This window comes from Artemia franciscana, unplaced genomic scaffold (assembly GCF_032884065.1).
Source record: "Artemia franciscana unplaced genomic scaffold, ASM3288406v1 Scaffold_1174, whole genome shotgun sequence".
NCBI lineage: Eukaryota > Metazoa > Arthropoda > Branchiopoda > Anostraca > Artemiidae > Artemia > Artemia franciscana.
This window is the reverse complement of record NW_027062754.1, coordinates 154,248-176,379: the sequence shown is the minus strand read 5'-3', so window position 1 is coordinate 176,379 and position 22,132 is coordinate 154,248. Positions and strand designations below refer to the sequence as shown.

General features: G+C 33.4%; 1 protein-coding gene across 1 annotated transcript in view; it reads right to left on the bottom strand.

The window, feature by feature from the left end:
• The window catches only part of LOC136042362 (syntaxin-binding protein 1-like), a 56,058-nt gene that overhangs the window by 2,403 nt on the left and 31,523 nt on the right, over window positions 1–22,132 (bottom strand). The window contains exons 5-11 of the mRNA XM_065727330.1: window positions 20,253–20,468; window positions 15,971–16,066; window positions 14,304–14,535; window positions 11,446–11,547; window positions 10,355–10,501; window positions 8,790–8,962; window positions 2,967–3,115 (exon numbers count right to left, since the gene is read on the bottom strand). Of these exons, the coding sequence (XP_065583402.1) occupies window positions 2,967–3,115; window positions 8,790–8,962; window positions 10,355–10,501; window positions 11,446–11,547; window positions 14,304–14,535; window positions 15,971–16,066; window positions 20,253–20,468 (1,115 nt within the window). The remainder of the gene's footprint in view (window positions 1–2,966; window positions 3,116–8,789; window positions 8,963–10,354; window positions 10,502–11,445; window positions 11,548–14,303; window positions 14,536–15,970; window positions 16,067–20,252; window positions 20,469–22,132) is intronic.

Below are 22,132 nucleotides of genomic sequence, written 5' to 3'. Positions count from 1 at the left end.
GGGAAACATTATTTCATAAAATATAATAAAAACCACAGTTAAGCTTGTTATGCGACCTCAAATGAATTAAACTACTCCAGCAAGTACAATGCAAATTGCGTTTAAGGTTATTGTGCAATCTTAAATCTCAATCTCAAAAAATGGTATTGATTATGCAATCTCAAAGGAACTTATTTTATAGCTACAAGAAGAACAATAAGTCAAATCTCAGAGGAGTTCAATGAGCTGAAATGAACTTCTTCCCTAATATACTGGAGAAGATACGGAAGTTTATTTTGCCAGCTCAAATGAGTAAAGCTGCGTTAACAGATGTAACAGAAATGGCACTTAAACATATTGCACGATCTCAAATGAGTACAACTTCTTCAATGCGTATAAAAAAAATGGCATTTAAACTGATTATACAATCCCAAATAACACGGATTATTCAAACTCAAATGAACAAAACTAATTCACTATACATAATTACAATGATACTTAAGTTCATTATGAGAGCTCAAATGAATAAAACTACCCCACTAAAAAAATATTGGGTCTACAGGTACCTATCAGGGATAAACTTTATTTCTGCTATAGCCATCAATCCCTTCTATTTCAATGATATCTAATCATTTTTCAAATATTCATAGATAGAATCCATATTTTTTCTGATTTTGTTACTCGATTTAATTATAATAAGATTTAATTTCACATAAAATTATAAACGAATATATAGCTACAAAATTGACTATAAAATAAAAGACTTGCAAAGTAAACCCTCATTTTTTTCTCTTAGTGTAGTGCATGCAGAAAAATTTAGCGCCTAAGTGATGTTTGCTGGTTGATTTTAATCCTTAGTCATTTATCACCGGTATTCAAAATAACTGAATCAATCCAAAAAAGAGCCTTGCGAATAATTTTCAAATAAGGAAAGGTGTCATACTCCCTACTCCTAAAAATGCTAGTTTGGAAACCCTTGAGCGCAGGAGGCTTTCGTTGTGCCTCCGTTTTGCAGAAAGTGCAATAACCAGCCCTCGGAAAGCAAGTATTTTCCTCGAAGTCACTCCCCATCCAGATTACAGCCGCCTCGTGCTGTTTCTGAGCCCATCCCTATTTTGTCCCCCATTTGCTGCATTACTTCCAGATATATTAAAAAAAACTTTTGTCCCCTTCATCAAAGAAAAAAATGAATAAAATATCCCCCTAGTTTCTCCCTCTTGTTTCTCTCTTTTCTTAATTGGCTGATGGTGCTGTCCAGGTTGTTGGACTTATTTGCTTGTTCTCCCACCCTCTGTTTTTTCAGTTTCCCTTATAATTTTTATACATTTTTAATTTTGCTCTGTTTTTGTGTTTATTCACTTATTTTTGTCCCACCACCTTTTTGACCAGTTTTTTTCTTTTTAGCTCTTTTATTGACTTTATGCAGTTAAATTATTGACACTTTTTTAGTGTCCCTTTTAATTTATAAATAAATGAATAATATATAAATAAATAAATAATATATATATATATATATATATATATATATATATATATATATATATATATATATATTTATATCTTTTTTTTATTATTTATTTGCTTATTTTGTCCCTTTTAATTCTTTCTTTTTACTTGTATTTTTAAAGTTTGATTTGACCTGTTTTTATATATTTAACTGACTAATTACAACTTAATTGCTATCTGAAGATAAGAAGCCTTGAAGTCAAATATGACATTTTTATACTTCGGAGATAATTAAGAAAAACCTTTGGCCAAGCTATTCAAAGGATAAAATTAAAGAAACAAAGATTTATGATGGGTTATTTTTTTTAAGGACAATCAAAGTACTACACACAACAAAGCGAATATTTCTGGAAGACAACCGTTTCCCTTCTTCAGCACTATAAGTGGAAGTTACAAGGAAACACAGTTACATGTTTTTCAACAAAAAAGTGAACAAAACAGAAGTGGTTGTCTACCCATAATCGTCTTGTTTTATCCAGTTTCTTCGTTGACCTTAAATAACCCCATTCTCGAATTTTATTTTTTAATTTTATTTATTTTTTGCTACGGCAGGCAAATGTTGTTTAAGAAATTATCTACGGCATGCTTATGGAAAGCATTCTGCCAAGGTCGTTAATTAATTCATATCTCTTGTTTCACGCGCTGTTCATTCTTCAGGTTTTTTATTCTTCTAATTTTAGTTTTTATTTGTTTTTTTCTTTCAATTTCCGCACTGTTTGTTTTACTTTGGTTAGTCCAGCTCGTTTCGTTCATATTTTCACTTAGAAAAGATGAACATGTTTCCTTTTATATTTCTCTTATACCACTCAAGAAGGGAATCGTCTTAACAAAATATTTGTCTTATTTCGTCCAGTATTTTCGTTGCTTTAGCGAAAGTCTTATCCTTGTAAGGTATACACGACAAATACATTAACGTGATTAGTGCTATGTACGAGAATAATACTACTGCATTGAAGGTAGGAAATTAAGTTAGTACCTGGTTTCGTATTAAAACAGGAGTTAAGCAGGGTTATGTTCTATACCCATTTACACGGGTCATTTTGATGGACTTTTCTCTTAAGGACCAGAGCACAAGGTATGGGAGACTAGGGAATCAAATGGAGAAGAAAAAATTTCTTGGAATTGGATTATACTGATAAAATAAGCATCCAAGATGAAATAACCCTAGATGAAAGGATATTTTCTAGAGACCATAATTCAAACCGTAGGCCGCAAGAAAAGTGTGTTTCAATCCCACTTTCTGTGGCTATAATGCGAGAAAGTTCATCGCAGGCGAACGTCGTTTACGAAATTATCATATTTTCTTAGGAAAAAATTAGCGGGATAATCTCACCCATTTGTACCTCTTGATCTGCATTGTCCTACTGATTTAGAACAGCTTAGCAAAGAGGTTTGGGAAAATTCCAATAAACAACATTTAGGTGTTGTAGCGAAGATAAGGTGGAAAACGGTGCAGCTTTTTAGGGAGTGACAAAACTTACCAATGATAACTTCACAAGTATGTCTTGCTTTCATAACTTCATAGGCACAACGAATCTCTGAAAATGTGGCACCACCAACGATGAAAACTATCAGCCGCGGAGCGTTTTTCTTAATTTGCTGTGATCTATCTTTACATCCAACACGAACGCTGTAAAATGAAAAATATGTGGTATTTTTTAAAGAAGAAGAAAGATTAATCAAATCATTTTTTTTTTTTTAGAGAGAGAGAAAGATGGGTTTATTGATATAAATAAACAAAACAAAACGAGCAAATGGCCCAAAGCGAAGCAAATTCAAATAATAACTGAAAGTATAGTATAGCACCGAAAATCAACGGAAAAATCCAAAATTTTCAGATTTTACAAAAAAAGTTAAAATTTGCACGCCATAAAGGTCATATCTGACATTCTTAGATTTCTGAAAAAAGGTCATGCTAAAAAGGCTAAAAGATCATAAAGGCCATATCTGACATTTTCACTCTTCTGAAAAAAGATGTTGTAACAAAGGCATATCTGCCAAATGCGCATCTCTTAAAGGAATATCTGACACTTTCGCACTTCCGAAAAAATTGCATGCCATAAGGGCCACTGGCATTTCCACACTTCAAAGAAAGTATATGCCATAAATATGCCATATCTACCCGATGGTTTTGCCAGTAGAGTGCTGCCTTCGGTAGCCGGGGAATGTCCACACGCAGTACGTGGACAAGGCATCTCCATTGGAGAACTCTTATGCCATCTGTCATTAGAAGCTGACCAATCTTGTCTCGGATAGATTGGTTGGTAATCCTCCGCTGCCAGTTGATGTTAAGAATTCTCCTGAGACATGTGTTCTCGAAAGCAAGAATTTTCAACTCCTATTCCTGGCTCAAATGCCAGGTTTCGGCTGCGTAAAGCAGAACTCGCATGACTTTGCTATTAAAAAGTAGCAATTTTAGCCGCAAAGAGAAGCTTTGGGACCACCAAACTTTCCATAGTCTATTGAAGGCTTCATTGGCTTTGCCTATTCTTGTAATTACTTCTTTACTGGTAGATCCTGTGTTTTCAATTATACGACCTAGGTATTTAAAATGAAAAAAATTGTTTCATGTGTTGATCTCCACGAGCAATAGTCGGTAATGATTCTGTGATTGTCATGTATTTTGTTTTTTTCAGCATTTATTTGTAAGCCAACCTGGAAGCCCCTCTACCTCCCTTGGTCCAGGAGTTCTTGAAGTCGTTCCTGGCACGATTCTAGTACGGTGATGCCGTCAGCAGAGTATATATCTCCCAAGCATTTTTCAGGATTCAGCTGGTTGCTTTCTACTGGTCCTTTGCATTATCTAATCCATGACAACTGCGAAAAATAGCGGCGACAAGACACAGCTTTGCTTAACTCCTGATAGAATGCGAAAGAAACAGGTTTGGCCATCTGGCGTCTTTACACAGCCTCCAATGTCTTTATAAAGAGCAATTTTCAAAAAGACTATCTTTTCTGGGATTTCGTGGCGCAGTAGGATCAACCACAGACTCTGGCGGTCCCACAGACTCTGGCGGTCCACTGGGTCAAGTGCCTTAAGAAAAATGAGGAATATCATATAAATTTTTTTTTATCACCAATCTCTCCTTTCTTCAGCCAGTAGCCGTAAAGTAAGCATCAGCTCCACACGAGAACGATTTGGTCTAAATTCATGTCGCTCGTCACAGAGGTGCCTGTCAAGCGGTGGGCTAAATCGCTGCAGAACAGAGAATGACAGCAATTTGCTGGGTACAAAAAGCTGAGTATTCCGCGGAAATTCGGTCTTCGGCAGGTAGACATCTCACGTTTTCACCCTTTTTGCTTCTGCCACAATTTCGATCGATGTCGGCGGATCCGTGATAACATTTAAAAAGAACATTGTTGTTTCTGGGATTTCAGGGGGGTTATCTGGTGGAGGTCTGTTCAACAGCTTTTCAAGGTGGCTAGCCCAGACTTCGATCACCCCAGACTGGTCAAGTCATACCGAAAACTCATGAAAAAGACGATTGATCGTTCCCTAGTTTCGCATTGAAGTCTCCTAGGAAACATGCTGTGCCGTGGTATGTCTTTGAAAGTCATGGAAAGGGAGTGTGTTCTTCGAAGTTATCTAGGTATGTCTTTGGCTACAGAGTTGAGCGGTCTGTAAAATTTGCTCCACAATCATGAATGTTTTTGTGCTTTCTATCTAATTTTATATATTTTTTTGTTACAATCTACTACTGTTGGTAGAGCAACAGTGTCGTAAAATTGATATATCAGCTAATAATTTTTTTATTATAAAAAGTGTATGGTAGTGACTTTTTCTAACGTGAGCAGTGGTTTACAGTAATTTAAGCATTTCCGATATGACAAAGAAGACACGAAGACCATTCTGGTGAAGTCAAAAAGCCCTTTCAAGTCAAAATGGGTAAAACTCAGACAACGTTAGTTATGAAGAATTATGGTACATAATATAAATAGAATCCATAAATTAAATATTAGTAACATAAGCAAAAAATTAATTTTACTTTTTTTTAGCATTTGTTTTGAACAGACAGAAATCCACAAAGCATGGCCAGGAGAACAGGGGAACGTATAATAAAGGGATATAAAATATAAACTGTCTCTAAACGTAACTGTAAGTAATGTTTAATGAAAAGTTATTTATGAGGTGCACCTTTGCCTTGAACACGACAATAATTAGATTCGAAAGGAATTAGATTTCAAAGAAAAAGAATCAAGACACAATATTAAAAGGATATTTTATGTTATACTAAACAAAACAACAAAAAACGTAAAACTGCTGTCACTATACTTTAAAGGCACATGATTCAGAAATGTTTTTATTTTATGTCAGGGAATGGTATAAAATTATAACCACATGATTCGTCTCTTAGACTTCAGGCCAAAATTGGACGTTCGGTTTGTAATCCTTTGCCGAAAATGATTTTAATAGAATGAGGCAAATAAAATGTTAAGTGTTAAGATAACTGTTGATTGAACAATATTTCAACATTCGAGGCTTTGGACATACAAATTTTTTGTTACATGAATTAAAGCTATCAAATTGAACAAGCACATTGAAGTAAATGCTCAGTTTTAATAAGGCTTTTTTGGACATGATGTTTATATTTCCAAAAGAGGATAGGGGAAAGGTGCAATCAGACCAACCAATGCCCCCAACCTCTCCATCTCTGTCTAAGTAACACATACGATTTTGAACTTCTTTTCATATTGTGTGTTTTGTCAATATTTAAATTAAGTGGCATATTGTTAAGTGGCCAGGCATTGTTAAGTGGACACATAAATTAAGTGGCCAGGCAGTGGCACATTGTAGCAATGCGACAAATTGTTCTTTAACTAATAATAAACGTGAACAATAATCATGTACATATATGTTCCGTAGCTAGTACATCTAGAAGCCGTAACTAATATTTTCACACTTCTGAAGTAACTGTCATGTCATTCGCCAAGCTACTCTCAAAGGAAGAATCAGCGGGACCCCCTTGGAAGCAGCTCAGCAAATATTTTCACTATTATCTCAGAAATTAGAAATCAAAGCATATCATGTCAAGAAATGCAAGTACTGAAATAAAGGTTCCTGAAAAATAATAACCAAAACCGAATCCTTTTCTCTCGGATATAAGTTCTTTGAGACTAGCAAACAATTGAAAGAACATTTTACTACGGTAATTGTGAAACATTCCAATTAAAGCTGAGAACAATAAGGTAAAAGGTAAGGCAAAGGATACGGCATTGGATTTCATAATCCTTACCGGCGGTGCTGATCTCCATTTCATGACCCTTCAGCTTAGAAGAGTAATGGGAGAGGGGGCAGAAATCCTGCATTTTTACACACCCTTCTTGTTTGCATTCCCCAGATTCATCCAGATACCCATTTAGAGCTGAACCGATTCGGGCTGAGCTTGCAGAGTGACACCACTGACCCTCGTTCAAACCAATCAACCAGCAACACCAGGACTAAAACTTTTCTTTTTTTTACAGCCAAAGGGTCCAAAGGGCAGAGGTGTGAAGCACACCTATGTAGGGGTGGCATAAAAATGGTATAAATGGAAATCAAGGACTTTCAGAACCCCTTAGTAATGTTGAAACATACAGCAAAGGAGAATCTGCTGGCTCAGATTTATAGAGCTACTGGCTCTATAAATTATAGAGCCAGTAGATTCTAAAATCCCACTTAAAAAGTGAAGTTGAATTCCAGTAGTTTATTTTCGTGAAAAGTTATAGAGACCAAAAGATCTGGAGCATCTCAAACAGTAAGACTTTGTTTTACCAACGCATCAGCATGTGACAGAGTGTTTCAGCAACGTTTTAACGTAGAATACACTCACCTTAAATTTGTCGTATTTAAAAAATTCTGGAAACTTTGTTTTAAATGCCGGTTGTTCGGCCTTTGGCACGTGAATGTTGCAATTGCAAACAACCCTGCTGCTCTCGTTGCGCGGGACCACAAAAATCGTCTAAAGAATCCCAGTGACAGTCAGCTTCTGATGAATATGGGCTTTGTCTAAATGGCAAGAACCCTCATCCCAGCTATAGTCTTCTTTATCCAGGCATTAAAAGAGCTATGAATAGACCACACCACATTCGAGAATGAATAAGCTAATTGCGTTCTGTCGGAACATTTATGGACACAACCCTGGGGAAACTTCGGTACCTAAATGAACTCTGTTCCATTTACAACTTGGTATGTGTACAAGAACACTTGCTATCTAAAGACAATGCAGTCCTATTTCAGTGATTTCCACATAAATCAGACAACATACACGAACCCAAACAACGATTTTCTCCTAAAAGAGAGACACATCTTTATGACATACTTTGGTGTTAGCTGATCATACAGTAGATATTACTATCTCTCAAAATTATCTTTGTTTAACAAATAGGAGAACTTAAGGTTCTTCAGTTTCAAAGTTCGGCAAAATATGCTATTTGAAATGTAAGTTCCAAAATAGCGATCGTATCAACTTTGGTTTTAAAATTTTTATCCAAAATGCGGCTTCTCTATCAGCTTAGAAAGGAAAAGGGTATTCTAATGTTAAACAAATATATCATTTACGTCTACCAAATCAACAGAGATACGTTCAACGCTTATTTTGTCGACATAAATTCAAATCGAATACCCAAAATTCTTTGTTCTTTAAGGATGAGAGCGTAAATTAATTCAACAGAATACCCATTAAAATTTCCGTCGAAGCTTTTCGGCTCATTCAATTCGATTCTATCGAGACTGATTCTATTGTTCTTTGTCCTTTAAAAGAAAGCTCAACGGACATTCATTTTTTCGTTTTTTCTTCTACCACGTCTTATAAATGAAATATATGCTGCTGAATTACATGCCAAACAAATTGTTAAAGAGTTTCATCTTTTATGCTGTTAGCCAATTCTAGAGAAATAGAATATAAGAAATTGGAAACAGAAACGGATCTTTGGTGCATTATGATACTTGTCAATTCTTGGGTGCTTTTGAATGAAGAGCCAGAAAAGAGTATGAGCTTTAGAGTACCACTTTCCAATGAAGAACTTAAAATTTCCCTTCTTTCCCTCTCTTTTACAATTAGCCAACTACAGAGAATATGGAAAATGAAAAGAATGGATCTTTGATGCCTTAACACGACAGGAATGTGATTTAAAACTACCAGCACCATAATCACGATGCTAAGACCGGTTGAGATACAATTTCCGATCACCTAGCATTAACAACATGAGTTTGACATTGAGTAGCTGTTTTTAAAGCGTACACAGTTTGAGTTAAATTTTATCATCGCATAAGTAAGAAAATGGCCACTTAAGGTCTTAGTGAGAAACAAAGAATAAAATATGACCTGGTGGTATTTTTTCTGTCACCAATTGAAGCAGATCGTTCAACAAGATATGGGAAATGCTCTCTATCAAGTTTATCATCAATGGCATCCTCCATAATATCCTTTATAATAGGAGTCCAACGTCTGGTAGTTCTTTCGTCGGAATTTGGACACCGCTGTTTTCTACGATCTCCCTATAATGAAAATTTCAAATTACAACAAATACTCACTTTTCGGACAATATTCTTTAATATTCATTCAAACTTATGCTGTAAGCCAAAAAATGATTGGGAAAAAGACTAACATACTCCTCAGAATTATAATCCCTAATATCTAGAAAAAGGGCATAATTTTCACCTCTAACACTTTTAGAAAATCCAACCATAACAGAACTTGACGAATGATTTAAATCGCTCTTCGGTTTTTAATCATCGCAATTCATTTCAATGTTCAAAATATGATAAAGTAATTTTTACCAATACTGCCATTAAAGCAATTTTACCGAAAGAACGAAGTAGTCATATTTTTGTCCAGAATACAGTCGCTTCATATGTGCCATTGTTTACCCTACTTTAAAATTTGAATGACATTTTTTTTTCATTTCATTCGATGATATTTCACCGATGACAAATAAAACGAAATAAGATGATATAAAATGTGAGTTTTAGCACAAGGAATCTTATCTACCGACAAAAGCGGCCAAACCTATGGAATGTGGTCCGCCCAAGGTACGACTTGCTTTAAAAGGTACGACTTGCTTTTGGTGTCAGTTAATAAATTCCAAAATGGCACGATATATAGAATATTCGGCAGTGCGACAGCGTTATACATATTTGCGAGATACTTTCGGCATAAGAGTTGTCTGCTGGCGACGATAGACCCATACGCGGTGCGGAGTTTTTTCTCGACGTGTTTGACGAGCAGTAGACGAGTTTCGTTAAGGTTACAACCTATGGGTAGACCCAGATACACGACGTTAGATGAAACGGTAATTGACTCGCTACCCAGCAGGAGGTGTTTAGGCTGAGAAGGAATATCGTTGAAAAAAAGAACTGCAGATTTAGAAGTATTGAAAGCCAGGCCGATTTTTCGGTATTCATCACGTAGGATAGTGGTTTTATTCGATTCCGTTTGTATATCTTGTATTTCAATCTTGACAGGGCTTTTATAAATACATTTTCTATCTCACCAGCGTAAATCAAGTGTTAAATAACAAACACCATTAGTTTACTTTTATAGGAGGGGTGGAGATTGGATATTTTCACCCTTCTTAGACCGGATTCCTTTTTTCATGTGAATCGTACCTACTTGAATGTTTTTTTTTTTTTTTTTTTTTCTGGAGCGAATGTTCAAAAGAAAATTTTCGTAAAAATACACCATACACTAATTTTCCTTAATTTTTTTTCTTTATTCTGAATGGCCTAGTCACAAACCAGGACATTTCCATCACTCTCGTCTTAAAAAAAAAATGCAAGTTTTAAAGTCCCCTCCTTTTTTGTAATATACTTATGATTATCTGCCCAATTTTCACTCTATAATTATAGAACGGAAACCTCTTTGATGAAAAAAGAAAAAATCTGGCTTACCTCATTGATTAAACAGAATCCCAAGTTGGTCATGTTGGTAATGATGGGTCGCTCAGGATCTGGTATTCCCGCATGTTGAATGAGTTTAGTCGGAAATTCTCTAGATATTCCGTTTTTTGACAAGAGGTAAAGAAGGATCATACGAATCTGTAAAATCGATTTAAATTAGTATTCCTCAAATTTTAATTTAATTAATCAAATTTAGTCCCCCAATTTAGTCATTTTATGTTATTTCTAAATGGTTATAAATTTAAATTTAAACAAAGTTCCCAAAATTGATAAGACCAAAAAACATGCGAGGCTGGAAAGGTTCCTGATTCTGGATACTGAAACAGCTTCTAATACAATTTAAAACACTTGAGTCAAGATCGTCTCAATATGAGCCTGAAATTTTATTCACACTTCATTTTTTACTGATCCGACAAATCCAATCGACGCCACTGCCCTGATCTTACAGCGATAGTAAAACCTACTGATCCAACAAATTCTATCGACGCCACTGCCCGGAACTCAAAGCGATAGTAAAACCTAGTTCAACAGCCAGAACTTGCAATACGTGCTTGCTCCTTAATTGCCAGGCATTGTGCTGAATTGTTTTTTTTAGCGGGAGTTTTTTTATCGTTTACTTTCAAGCGGATTTTACACAAATACCACTCCATTAGGCAAAAAAAAAAAAAAAAAAAAAAAAAAAAAAAAAAAAAAAAAAAAAAAAAAAAAAAAAAAAAAAAAAAAAATCTTGAACGTGTATGTGAAGAAGAATGTTAACTTTTTCATAAGAAAACGTGTACCCCCCCCTCAATACAGTGGAGCCTTAGGTCTGTCGCATATGCCAACATTATAATTAGCCTAAATTTGGCCAATACACAGATATACACCGATATGAAAATTTGGCCAATAGTAGGCCTACAAATTTGACAAAACATGAGATAGCTAAATTAGTCACAAAAAAAAATCAACAAAATAAAACGACAATCCATCTTAAAAACATGGAAAAAGACATTATGACAGAACGGTGTCACTCTCTCTTCATCAAGGTCATCCATTACTTTTAAATAAAATATCTAAATAATAGTAATTACTACACTTTGTACCTTGTTCATGGGAGAAACATTGTCTTCAAGCAGCAAAGTCTCAACAAGTAGAAAGGGATTTTTCACCTTCACTCCTTTGGCGTCAACATTCATTGCCAAGTCCTGAAATATGATTTGATAACACTGCATAAAATCCACTGGCAGATTTCCGTTACAGCAGCGTAGGGGGGGGGGAGATTAATTTTACTTTCTTTTTTTTATTCCACCTTCACTCTGCTCTGCGAATGAATGAATTCTATTATTGATATTATAAAATTTAACATTTACGATCATAGTACTAATAAATATATGAAAATAACTTTTTCTTTAGACACTTTTTTCTTAATTGATCAATATTTTATGAACCATTTTTATTTCTTAATCGCACCCTTTAGTTTATTTTAATAAATATAAATTTTAAAATTTCAAGAAATGATTATAACCGTTAGAATATTTATTTCAAATTTTGCACCCCTGATATTTTTGGCCCTCTCCTAAAACTGCCACTGAAGTTTGACAAAATTTAGCTTGCTATCTGTTAATGTTTCTCAGACGAATCTTATGTTTTTTATAAGGATTAGTAATCCTTCTGTGTTTCTGAAATCGAGTTTTTAGTGTTAAATATTAAGGATTTTTTCTTGATTTTGAGCTAGAAACTAAATTGTGCTACTGCATCACCTTCCATCCATCTTCTATCTACTTACTCCCCCTTTACTCTTCTCAACGAAGCTTCTATTATTCCTATCCCAAAATTTAATATTTACGATCACAGTAGTAATAAAAATATGAGAATAAATTTTTTTTTTACACTTAATCCCCAAAAGCTATACTTTTTTTTCTTTGTTATTTTTTCAAAAGAGTAACTTTTTTAAAATAAAATAAAACATGGGGCAGTAGAAGATAGGAGGCGGACCTTGAATGATAATCAAATGAGAGGGGACTACAGATCTTTAATTTTCAGTCTTGACTATTTCAATTATGATAGGTAGCAAGAAAAAAAAATATTATATATTTACTTATTAGTGAATTTGAATGTTAAAGCGGCTAAATTTTTTACATTTTTAATCTTCGGCGAATATATTCCAATGGTTAAGCGATAAAACTTTTGTACAATTTTATTTTACTACTTTTAATGTTTGGTAAGTGGCTTTTAATAGCGGAAACCTTTTTTTACATTTTGATTTATTATTTTTAATTTTTGGGTAAGTTCGTTTTAATTTTAAGGCAGTAACCTTTTTTACATTTCTGTTTTACTGCTTTTAGTCTTTGGCAAGTATTTTAATATTAAAGCGGCAAAAAAACTTTATTTTACTGTTTTTAGTTTTAGGTTAAATCTTTTAGGACAGAAAAGGGCATTTGCTAACAAAGAAATCTTTTGAGCTCATTCTAAAGCGTATCTAGGATTTTCGTTGAGGGGTTAGGTGGGTTTACAAAAAAAAATCTTAAAAAAAAAATCACAAATCTTCTTAAAATACTACATCTTTTAAAAGTCTTCTTAAAAAACACATCTTAAAATACTAGTAACGAGCAATAATTGCATAAATATTTATTTATTTCAAAATTTTTTCTCGAAGGACATTATACTTTTTTCTGCAAATTATCATACTACCAATTTTGGCATGAAAAAACGAGTTAGATAGGTTAAACTGGCAAAATTAGTTTCCCCTAAAAAAAAATCATAACTATACAAATATTGACTATATAAATGGAGTTCTACACCAAAAAAACTATTTGGTTTCTTACAAGAAACGAAAGAACGCATAGAATTAAGAAAACTGAAAGCCAAAAAAATTAAAAAAAAAAAACATTACAAAGAATTATATGCAATAAAAGAAAAAACTAATCTTTAAAGTTACACTTTTGTTAAGGCGACTTCAGAAAGTTCATCTTTTCTTCTATACCATATATACTTTTTTTTTTTACCAAAGACGGCAGAGGATCTTGCCAAAATATCTCTATCATTTCTGTTATTCGCTGTTACCAAATAACAAAAATAGGTTCAGAGACCACACTGACAATTCATGACGGACCAATAGACAAAGTAAACAAGGATAATTTTCAACCAGTGAATAACAGAAAGGAAATATATATTTTGGCAAGTTCCTTTGCCGTTTCAGTGCTAAAAAAAAAACCATATATCGTGTATAAGAAAAGATAAACTTTCAAAATTAACCTTAACGAAAGCTTACTGTTTCTTAACACCCTTGAATTTTACCCAAATAAAAAAAAACACTTTCTTTATATTTTTTACCCAAATAAAAGCAAAACCTAATCCTTAGAGCAAAATTGTTAATAAGCGAAATTCTATTCCACTTATTTGCATTCGCTAAACTTAAATGCCGAAAAAAAATTAAGCTGACATAAACAGGACTATGGAGCATTCGAAAAGTAACGTAATCTCTAATCGTGTTTTATTTTACCCAAATAAAAAAAGGTACATTCTTTCCAACATCCCATTTAAACAGACAACATTTTGTGCCTAAAATATGTGACACTAGCAGGCATGACACAAAATGACCATACTTACAGTCATTTTGGGATGAATTCGCAATCAAAATATATATTACAAAATAAAAAATCATTTGATTTTTTTGTCGACCTGATTTACAGTATTTTTCTAGAAAATAAAAATTAGAGATTATGGGGGGAGCAAAGGATTTTCAAAACTACCAAAATGGGACAACATCCAAAACTGGCTGAAAAACACTGCTTCAATCCATTCTTTTGAAATGTAAGGAAAACTAAAATGTATATACAATTTTAATTTTTTCTAGAATAGGCACTTCAAAAAATAGCGCTAGTTTGAAGAATTAACATGCAAAAACCGAAAAAGTCAACGGCACAAACACGCTAAGCATGACGACACAGACAAACCTCACCTGTTCAACGTCAATAAGCCGTCTGACTTCACTATGGCATTTTTTGATACAGTTTTGAACAAGAACGTGGAGTGAACCGAGTCTACTTGCCTCCTTTGGAGACTGCATCAGTTTCATCATATCCGAATATTCATCAGGCGTTAATGATGGTTCACCAGACGAAAGACCGTCCGCCAATTCCTTCAACCTTGAAGCATACTCAGCAACGGCATCTATATTCTTCCTAATGTTTCTGCATAAAGTAATCAAAGTCTCAAATTAGAAATTCCTCAATTAGATTTTAGAAACCATCTGATTTTTTTTCTAGTTATTCAAATTTACGGAAGATTATAAGACGAACGAAAAGAAATATTGAGGAAAGACGAAACCAAGCGACAGTGTTGGTTTCGTTTTTTCTTTTATGAAGTAAAAGAAACAGAGTTGTTTCTTGTAATTGCCTAATATATTTATTTCCTTCCTTTTTTATTCATTGAGATCGGTAAAATGTCATTATCGAACAGTTAGAGGTAACAAATTGTAAGTAAGGGGCGATCAGGCTCAATAGTAAACTAAACTCTAAGAAACGGAGTCTTGATAACATTGGATACATCAAAAGAATCGAATTTTGATGCATATCTATGATTTGTAAAATTCATGAAGTTTAATGCTACCCATCAAAAGTTACGAACCAAAAAAAATTTGCCCAATTTCTGAAAAAGGAGATATACCGCTAAAACATTAAGTGATCTTAATGAAAATAACTTCATAAGATTCAACATATCAGATTTATGGGCGTGAATATTCAAATACTATTAAATTTTCAATGACAGCCCTGTTTATGAGCCACACTATTTAAAATTAAAAAGTTAAATTTGACTTGACTTAAAAGCGATGCGTCACCCAAACGTCGATTTACCTGCTAAACAATAATGAATTGTTATATATATATATATATATATGTATGCATATATAAAACAATTTGACAGAAAACAGACATACTATAAATATGACAATAATAATACTGAGGTGAGGTGATCTCAATCTTCAGATTGAGAAAAGAAATTGCAAAGGATAAAATTAAAATTGAATCAATAATCTAAATAGGGGTCGACCAACTTAAACAAGACGTTAATCTCTACATAATAGCACAAACCAATAATAGTAAGAAAAATCAATAAAACAGCTCACCTTATCATTAGTATGTTTTTCAGTTTGTTCATCAAGATTTATTTGAAAGATTACTTTAATTTTGCAGTAAGAGGAACAGATACCAAGGTCGTATCCAGGACTTTTGATATTCGTTTTTGCTGCGTTTTTACGAGTCTGAAAAACATTTTGAATGAGGGGGTGGGTCAAACACCCTAACCTAACCCTTGATACGGCCTTGATTGATACGTTAGAAAAACTTCTTTTGGTTTACTATGTGAAGTCTGAATATCCTGTAGCAACAGCCTTCGGGTTATCCGAAGGATCAAAATAATAGAAAGGAAACTGTTCAAAGACAGAATGTCAAACATCTTATTGATGTTATTTGAGTCTTTATTTTACTTTTTAGAGAGAGTTATTTCTATAACTATCTAAAATAACTAATATAATTAGTTCAGTTATTTAAGCTAGTTATTTTATAGTTGCTCACATTTAGTTAATTATTACTTAGTCAAATAGTTAATATTTCAATCCAGACTTACTTCGAAACTACTGCAATGTGGAGATGTCGGTGTTTTTTCCAAAGTTCATTATGTTCATCAAGAATGAAATGTTTTTCCACTCCCGAATCCAAGTACCTAAAAATAAGAACGAATAGATCAAATCTACAACCGACAGTAAAAAAAATCACATTCATTGGTGAAAATTATTAGTATATGATAATCACGTAGTAAATTCAGAATATAAGTTATCATCTTTATTCATATTTAATGAACTGAAGGTCGTTTTGGCACGATAAAGGAATTAAAACTTCTAAAAAATTTCCACTGCGAGATCTTTTCATTTTTCCTGACAATATCTAAGAGATCCACTTTAAAGAAGAGTCTATTGGATAATTAAAACAGCGAAGATGGATGTACGACTAACCTACTTAAACAAATAATCCCTACAATAGCTGAAGTCCTAACGCATATCATTAATCTCAGTTTCAAGGAGGGGACATTTCCTCAGAGCCTCAAAACTTCACGAATCATCTCTCTTCACAATATCTATTCTTTCAGCATTTTCAAAATTACTGGGAAGATGCATTTACAACAGACTTGTAAAGTTCTTGATGATCACCGGATTCTTCACTTCTTCGCAATTCGACTTTCGTAAAGATCACTCCACCGAACACACCATCTTGGTCATTTCTCAATTTATTCACGACGCACTGGATAATGGAGAAACAGCGGCTTCAATATTTGTTGACAAATACCTTTTTTTTTTTTTTTTTTTTTTTTTTTTTGATTGGTCCGCCCCCGTCTTGTCAGTTCTAAAGTTGTCTGTGTTTTTTGTTTGTTTGATTGTAAGTTTGAAATGGTGAGTACTATTATTACTATTAGTATTAAGACGCAAGTTTTTCTTATTTTGAAGAATGTTGTTTTCATTTATAATTCCCGTGCCATTCGAGCTATGCTCTCTGCCGGGAGTAGGTCACATTTGTTTTGTAATTATTGTAAATAATACAAGAACTTGAACCTGATATATACTGGAAAGTAAATCGGTTTGTTAGTATGCTGGAAAAAAAAATTCTAGTCGCCTATTTTATATTTAAAATATCTCTTATATTTATATTTAAGCTCTTGCAACTAACCCCTTAATTCAACTGAAAGTCTTTACGACTTGGGCTTCAAAGAGGTTCAATGTAAAATAAATTTTTAATGGGGAAATCAAGGCCGTATCCATGGGAAGAGAATTAGGGGATTTTGACACGCCCCCCTCGAAATGTTTGTTCGACTCTTAAACACGCAAGAAAATAAACATAAACAAATTTTTGATGTGTTTTTTGTAACCCCCCCCCCAGAAAAAAATCATTTTGTAAAACATGCTCAAAAAAAAAAATTGTGGATACGGTCTTGGGGGAAATGTATCTTAACAAGATTTTAGTTCTATTTCACTTAACCTACATTGACTTCTTTTATTATTTCTTACTTAAAAAAAAAATAACTTAGAAAAAGAAGAATTATGTGCCAAGAGCTAAGTTCTTGGCATTCTTACAAACAGTAAAAACTTTAGCTTAAAGAGCAGGGCATTGAAGAGGGAACAGCCCCTTTCATATACGGGGTAATTTCTGCTCGTTTTAAGTTTTAATGGTGCTCCTTACTTTCAGTTAAAAAAAACTTGTTTTTTTATTTAATTTCTGAACGTTTTTTAGTTAATCCATGTTTTGATTTCGGCTCTCTGCAGATAAATAATTAAAGAAAAATTTGCATATTTATTTATTTGGCTAAATGGCTTTCCCATAGTTTTGATTGAATGATTTTGAGAAAAAAAGAGGGGGGAGGAGGCCCAGCTGCCCTCCAATTTTTTGGGTACTTAAAAAGGCAACTAGAACTTTTAATTTTTTACGAACGTTTTCATTAGTAAAAGATATACGTAACTTACGAATTAGCTTACGTAAAGAACTTCTATATTCGAATGTTTTTATTATGTACATGAGAGGGTTCGCCAACTCGTCAATACCTCACTCTTTACACTAAAGCTTAAATTGTTTTCCCTGAATCACAAAGGCCGTAGAATAAACAGCTGAAATTACTAAAAATACTTTAGCCTAAAGAGTGAGGTATTAGGAGGAGGTGAACCCTTTATGTGCGTAATATTTTCTGTTTGTTTTAAGTTTTAATGCTACTCCTTACTTTCAGTTGAAAAAACTTTTTCATATTTATTTTTTCATTGTTTTTTTTTTAAATAATGCTAGAAAATGCTGCGCCCCTTCATGGAGATCTTCTTCCCCCATGACAAATTCCTCTATGGAAAGTTTACCCACATAACCCCCTCTTCCCAACCCCTTCTCCAAACCAGAACATCCCCCCAAAACGTCTGTAAACTTCCCAATAACCATTATTATATGCATACAATGGTCAAAGTTTGTAACTTGCAGCCCCTCCCACGGGATTGTGGGGGAGTAAGTCGTCTCCGAAGACATGGTCATAAGTTTTTTCGACTATGCTGAATAAAATGGCTATCTCAGAATTTTGATCCGACGACTTTGGGAAAAAAATGAGCGTGGGAGGGGGCCTAGGTGCCCTCCAATTTTTTTGGTCACTTAAAAAGGGCACTAGAACTTTTCATTTCCGTTCGAATGAACCCCCTCACAAACTTCTACGACCACTGGGTCGATACGATGACCCTGAAAAACAAAAACGAAAAACAAACAAACAAATAAACACGCATCCGTGATTTGTCTTCTGGCAAAAATTACAACATTCCACATTTTTGTAGATTGGAGCTTGGAACTTGTACAGTAGGGTTCTCTGATAAGCTGAATCTGATAGTGTGATTTTCGTTAAGATTCTATGGGGGTGTTTCCTCCTATTTCCTAAAATAGGACAAATCTTCTCAGGCTCGTAACTTTTGATCGGTAGGACTAAACTTGAAGAAACTTATATATTTAAAATCAGCATTAAAATGCGATTCTTTTGATGTAACTATTGGTATTAAAATTCTGTTTTTTAAAGTTTGGTTACTATTGAGCCGGGTCGCTCCTTAATACTGTTCATTACCACGAACTGTTTGATTCCTTGGTTTGTCCAGTGCATATTATATTATTCTTGAATGAGATGTAAAAACTGACACAAAAAATCTAAATTTTCAAGATTTTTGCTGAGGGGAACCAACTCGAAGTCCCCTCCACCAGAAAGATACTTTACAAGATGCAGCAGGTTGACTGCGAAATAAACTAGGGGGTTATTTTTTTATTAATAAAAAAAAACTATCGTTAATTTTATTTTCAAGGGTCCCAAAAGAACTTGAATTGAATTTGCGACAAAAGCAATTACTATATTCAGAAGGAAAATTATAAATGGCATCAAGTGCCATGTTAACTTTATCCGTAGGTCAATAATATGGACTCCTCCATACTTACCAAGCTTCGTTTCTTCTTCCCAATAAGGGTTTGCATTGATTATAAATGCTGTAAGGTTTGCATTAGCAGAATTTGGATATATATGCGGCTTAATTAATAGTCAGGGATTATCAATGGATCAACTGATTATCTTGGCTAGGTTCCTTTAAATCGACCCAACTACCTCTGTCAAATAAATTACCGTCCGTCAAGTGAGTTCAAGCATCTTTTTCATTTTGTCACGTTACATCCGGCACATTAGAGCTCCGGTATAATAAACAATGAAAAAAAGAATAAAAAAAGAAAGAAGAGAAAACAAAGAATAAAAAACAAAAGAAAAGAAAAGCGACAATAAGGTTGTATTCGACCAAAGAAAATAGTCGAGGAAACAAAACGGATATTTTGGGAGGAAAACTGCTTACCTTTTTCCGAAACAAGGCTGTGGATTCGGAGTTTTAGCAAATTTTTGCTGAATGGAGTCGAAGTTGGAGTAAGTATATTGAAAATGTCTGGAGTCACAGTTGGAGTCGAATTAACTTATAACCAACTCCACAGCCCTGTTCGGTAATATTAGAAAAAGTCTCAAAGAATCACTTTCACATTTTCTGAGCGAAAATGACGAAGATTTAAAATAGATGAAAATAGAAAAAAAAAAAGTGGAAACCAATAAGAAACAAAAACACAAATTGGAAAAATTAAAAACATTACAACGGGGAAAAAACAATAACATAAAACCAAAACTAAAAATAAGCCCCTCAACCAATCACCCAAAATCCGACAACTAAAAATGAATTGTTCTCATTGAGATAAATGTTCACAAATTTTCTCATTAAATAGCTAGAGTAGTGATGTTTAGTGGCACATTACAGATTCGGTAGATTAGAAAGAGGAGATTGAAAAAAGGAGTAAAAAATAAAATAAAAAGAAAATAAACAAACTTGTAGACATTATTCTCAATCGGAAGCAAATCATATGCCATGGCTTGAAGTGTGAGTTCATGCAACAGAGGTGAGACACCATCTACCCCACGATCAATGATTAAAAGTTGTGAAAGGGACTTTTCATGGCCATCTCCAATGGCTGGGTCATCGGCTTTGTAGCGATCAAGTTTGTGCTGAACCATTTGGGCAAATTCGATGTTTCTCTCGTCGTCACTACGAGTAAAAATAGATCAACATTGCTTCAATGTTCGTTTCTGAAACTTTTCAGTTTAACTTTAATTACGCTTTCTGTGCAATTGCCTGTCTCTCTTAACATTCCTGTCATAATATCCGATGTTACTAAAAAAAAAGGCGGATGGGGACTATTACAAACGCCGTACATTCTTTATAATTAATCATATCAGTAGAAGAAAAAAAACAAACAGATAATATGGAAAATAAATCTGACTAGGAATGTGCTCCCGGTTGAAATCGAAATTTAATTTCTGTTTACTTCAAATTTATTGCAAAACAACAAACCTGGAACGGTTTATTAACTTAACTCACATTATGATGATTATCAAATGAGTTATTTTAATATTTATTGAGTAAAGAATGACAAAAGTGAGTATTAGTGCCATAATACTCATGGGTTGGATCGTCTGACTCTTTTTTTCCAATTTGATGGTGATTGCGCAGAATCTAGTACACCAAAGATATCGTTAACTGCATTCACAAAAATCTTATTTCACATATTATTTCATCCCTTTAACATCCAGAATTAAGAAATTAACAAATACAAAACAGAACAATAGTTTTATACCATATACATAAACTTAATAATACCCTTTGAATCTTCGAGGTTTAAGGGTGCGGAGAGACAAAGGGTTATATGAGTGAGGACAGAAACTCAGCCCTTTTTTTGTATAGACTTTCGGTTTACTCTAAAAATAATATTCCTATGGCCCAGCGACTCATTAGCACATTGGGCGGGATTTAATCAACTTCCGCCTCTAAAGCAAGTATTTAAGCATTGAAATCATTCAGTTTTATCGATCAAACAGTCAAACTCAATCAAGTCAGGATAAAAAAAATTAAAAAAAAAAACAAAATGAGCGTCAATCTAGAAAGAATATCCTGGATTGAAAACTGGGACAGAATATACCCATGACGAAAAAATAATTTAGCTTCTAGCTTCCAAAATTTCGTTTAGTTTTCCGATCTGGGGATAAAGAATATCACTCCTTATCCAACAACCATTTCAATTAACTCTAAATAAATAAATTTTTATCCGTGTCTACTAAAGTTTACAAATACAGATTATGATTAGCTAGTGTTTCCAGTGTATTGGATTCGCTTCATTCGTATTTATATTTACTTGAAACAGTGGTCGGCAAAGTGCGGCTTTTTTGCCCCTCAATTACAGCTCTGGTAATCTCTTTGGTAAAGCTCTTTGATAAAATAAAGATGTACTAAAATTACATAGAACATATATATATATATATATATATATATATATATATATATATATATATATATATATATATATATATATATATATATATATATATATATATATATATATATATATATATATATATATATATATATTTCTAAAAATATATGCATTAATATTTTTACGTTACATTAGGTTTAATATATATCTTTAATATATTATTTATTTATGAATTTAGAGGATTTTAAAAATATTTATTCTACATGGAAATTAATAATTGTTAATATATGAAAGTAATATTTCTCAAATAATATGTTTATTTTAATTGTATGTTTAAATTAATGACTGAAGTGTCATAATTACTAAAGGGATGGCTCTTAATTGAAGTTTTTTTTTAATAAGTAAGAGTGTGCTTCAAGTAGGGGGGGGGGTCACAATTGAA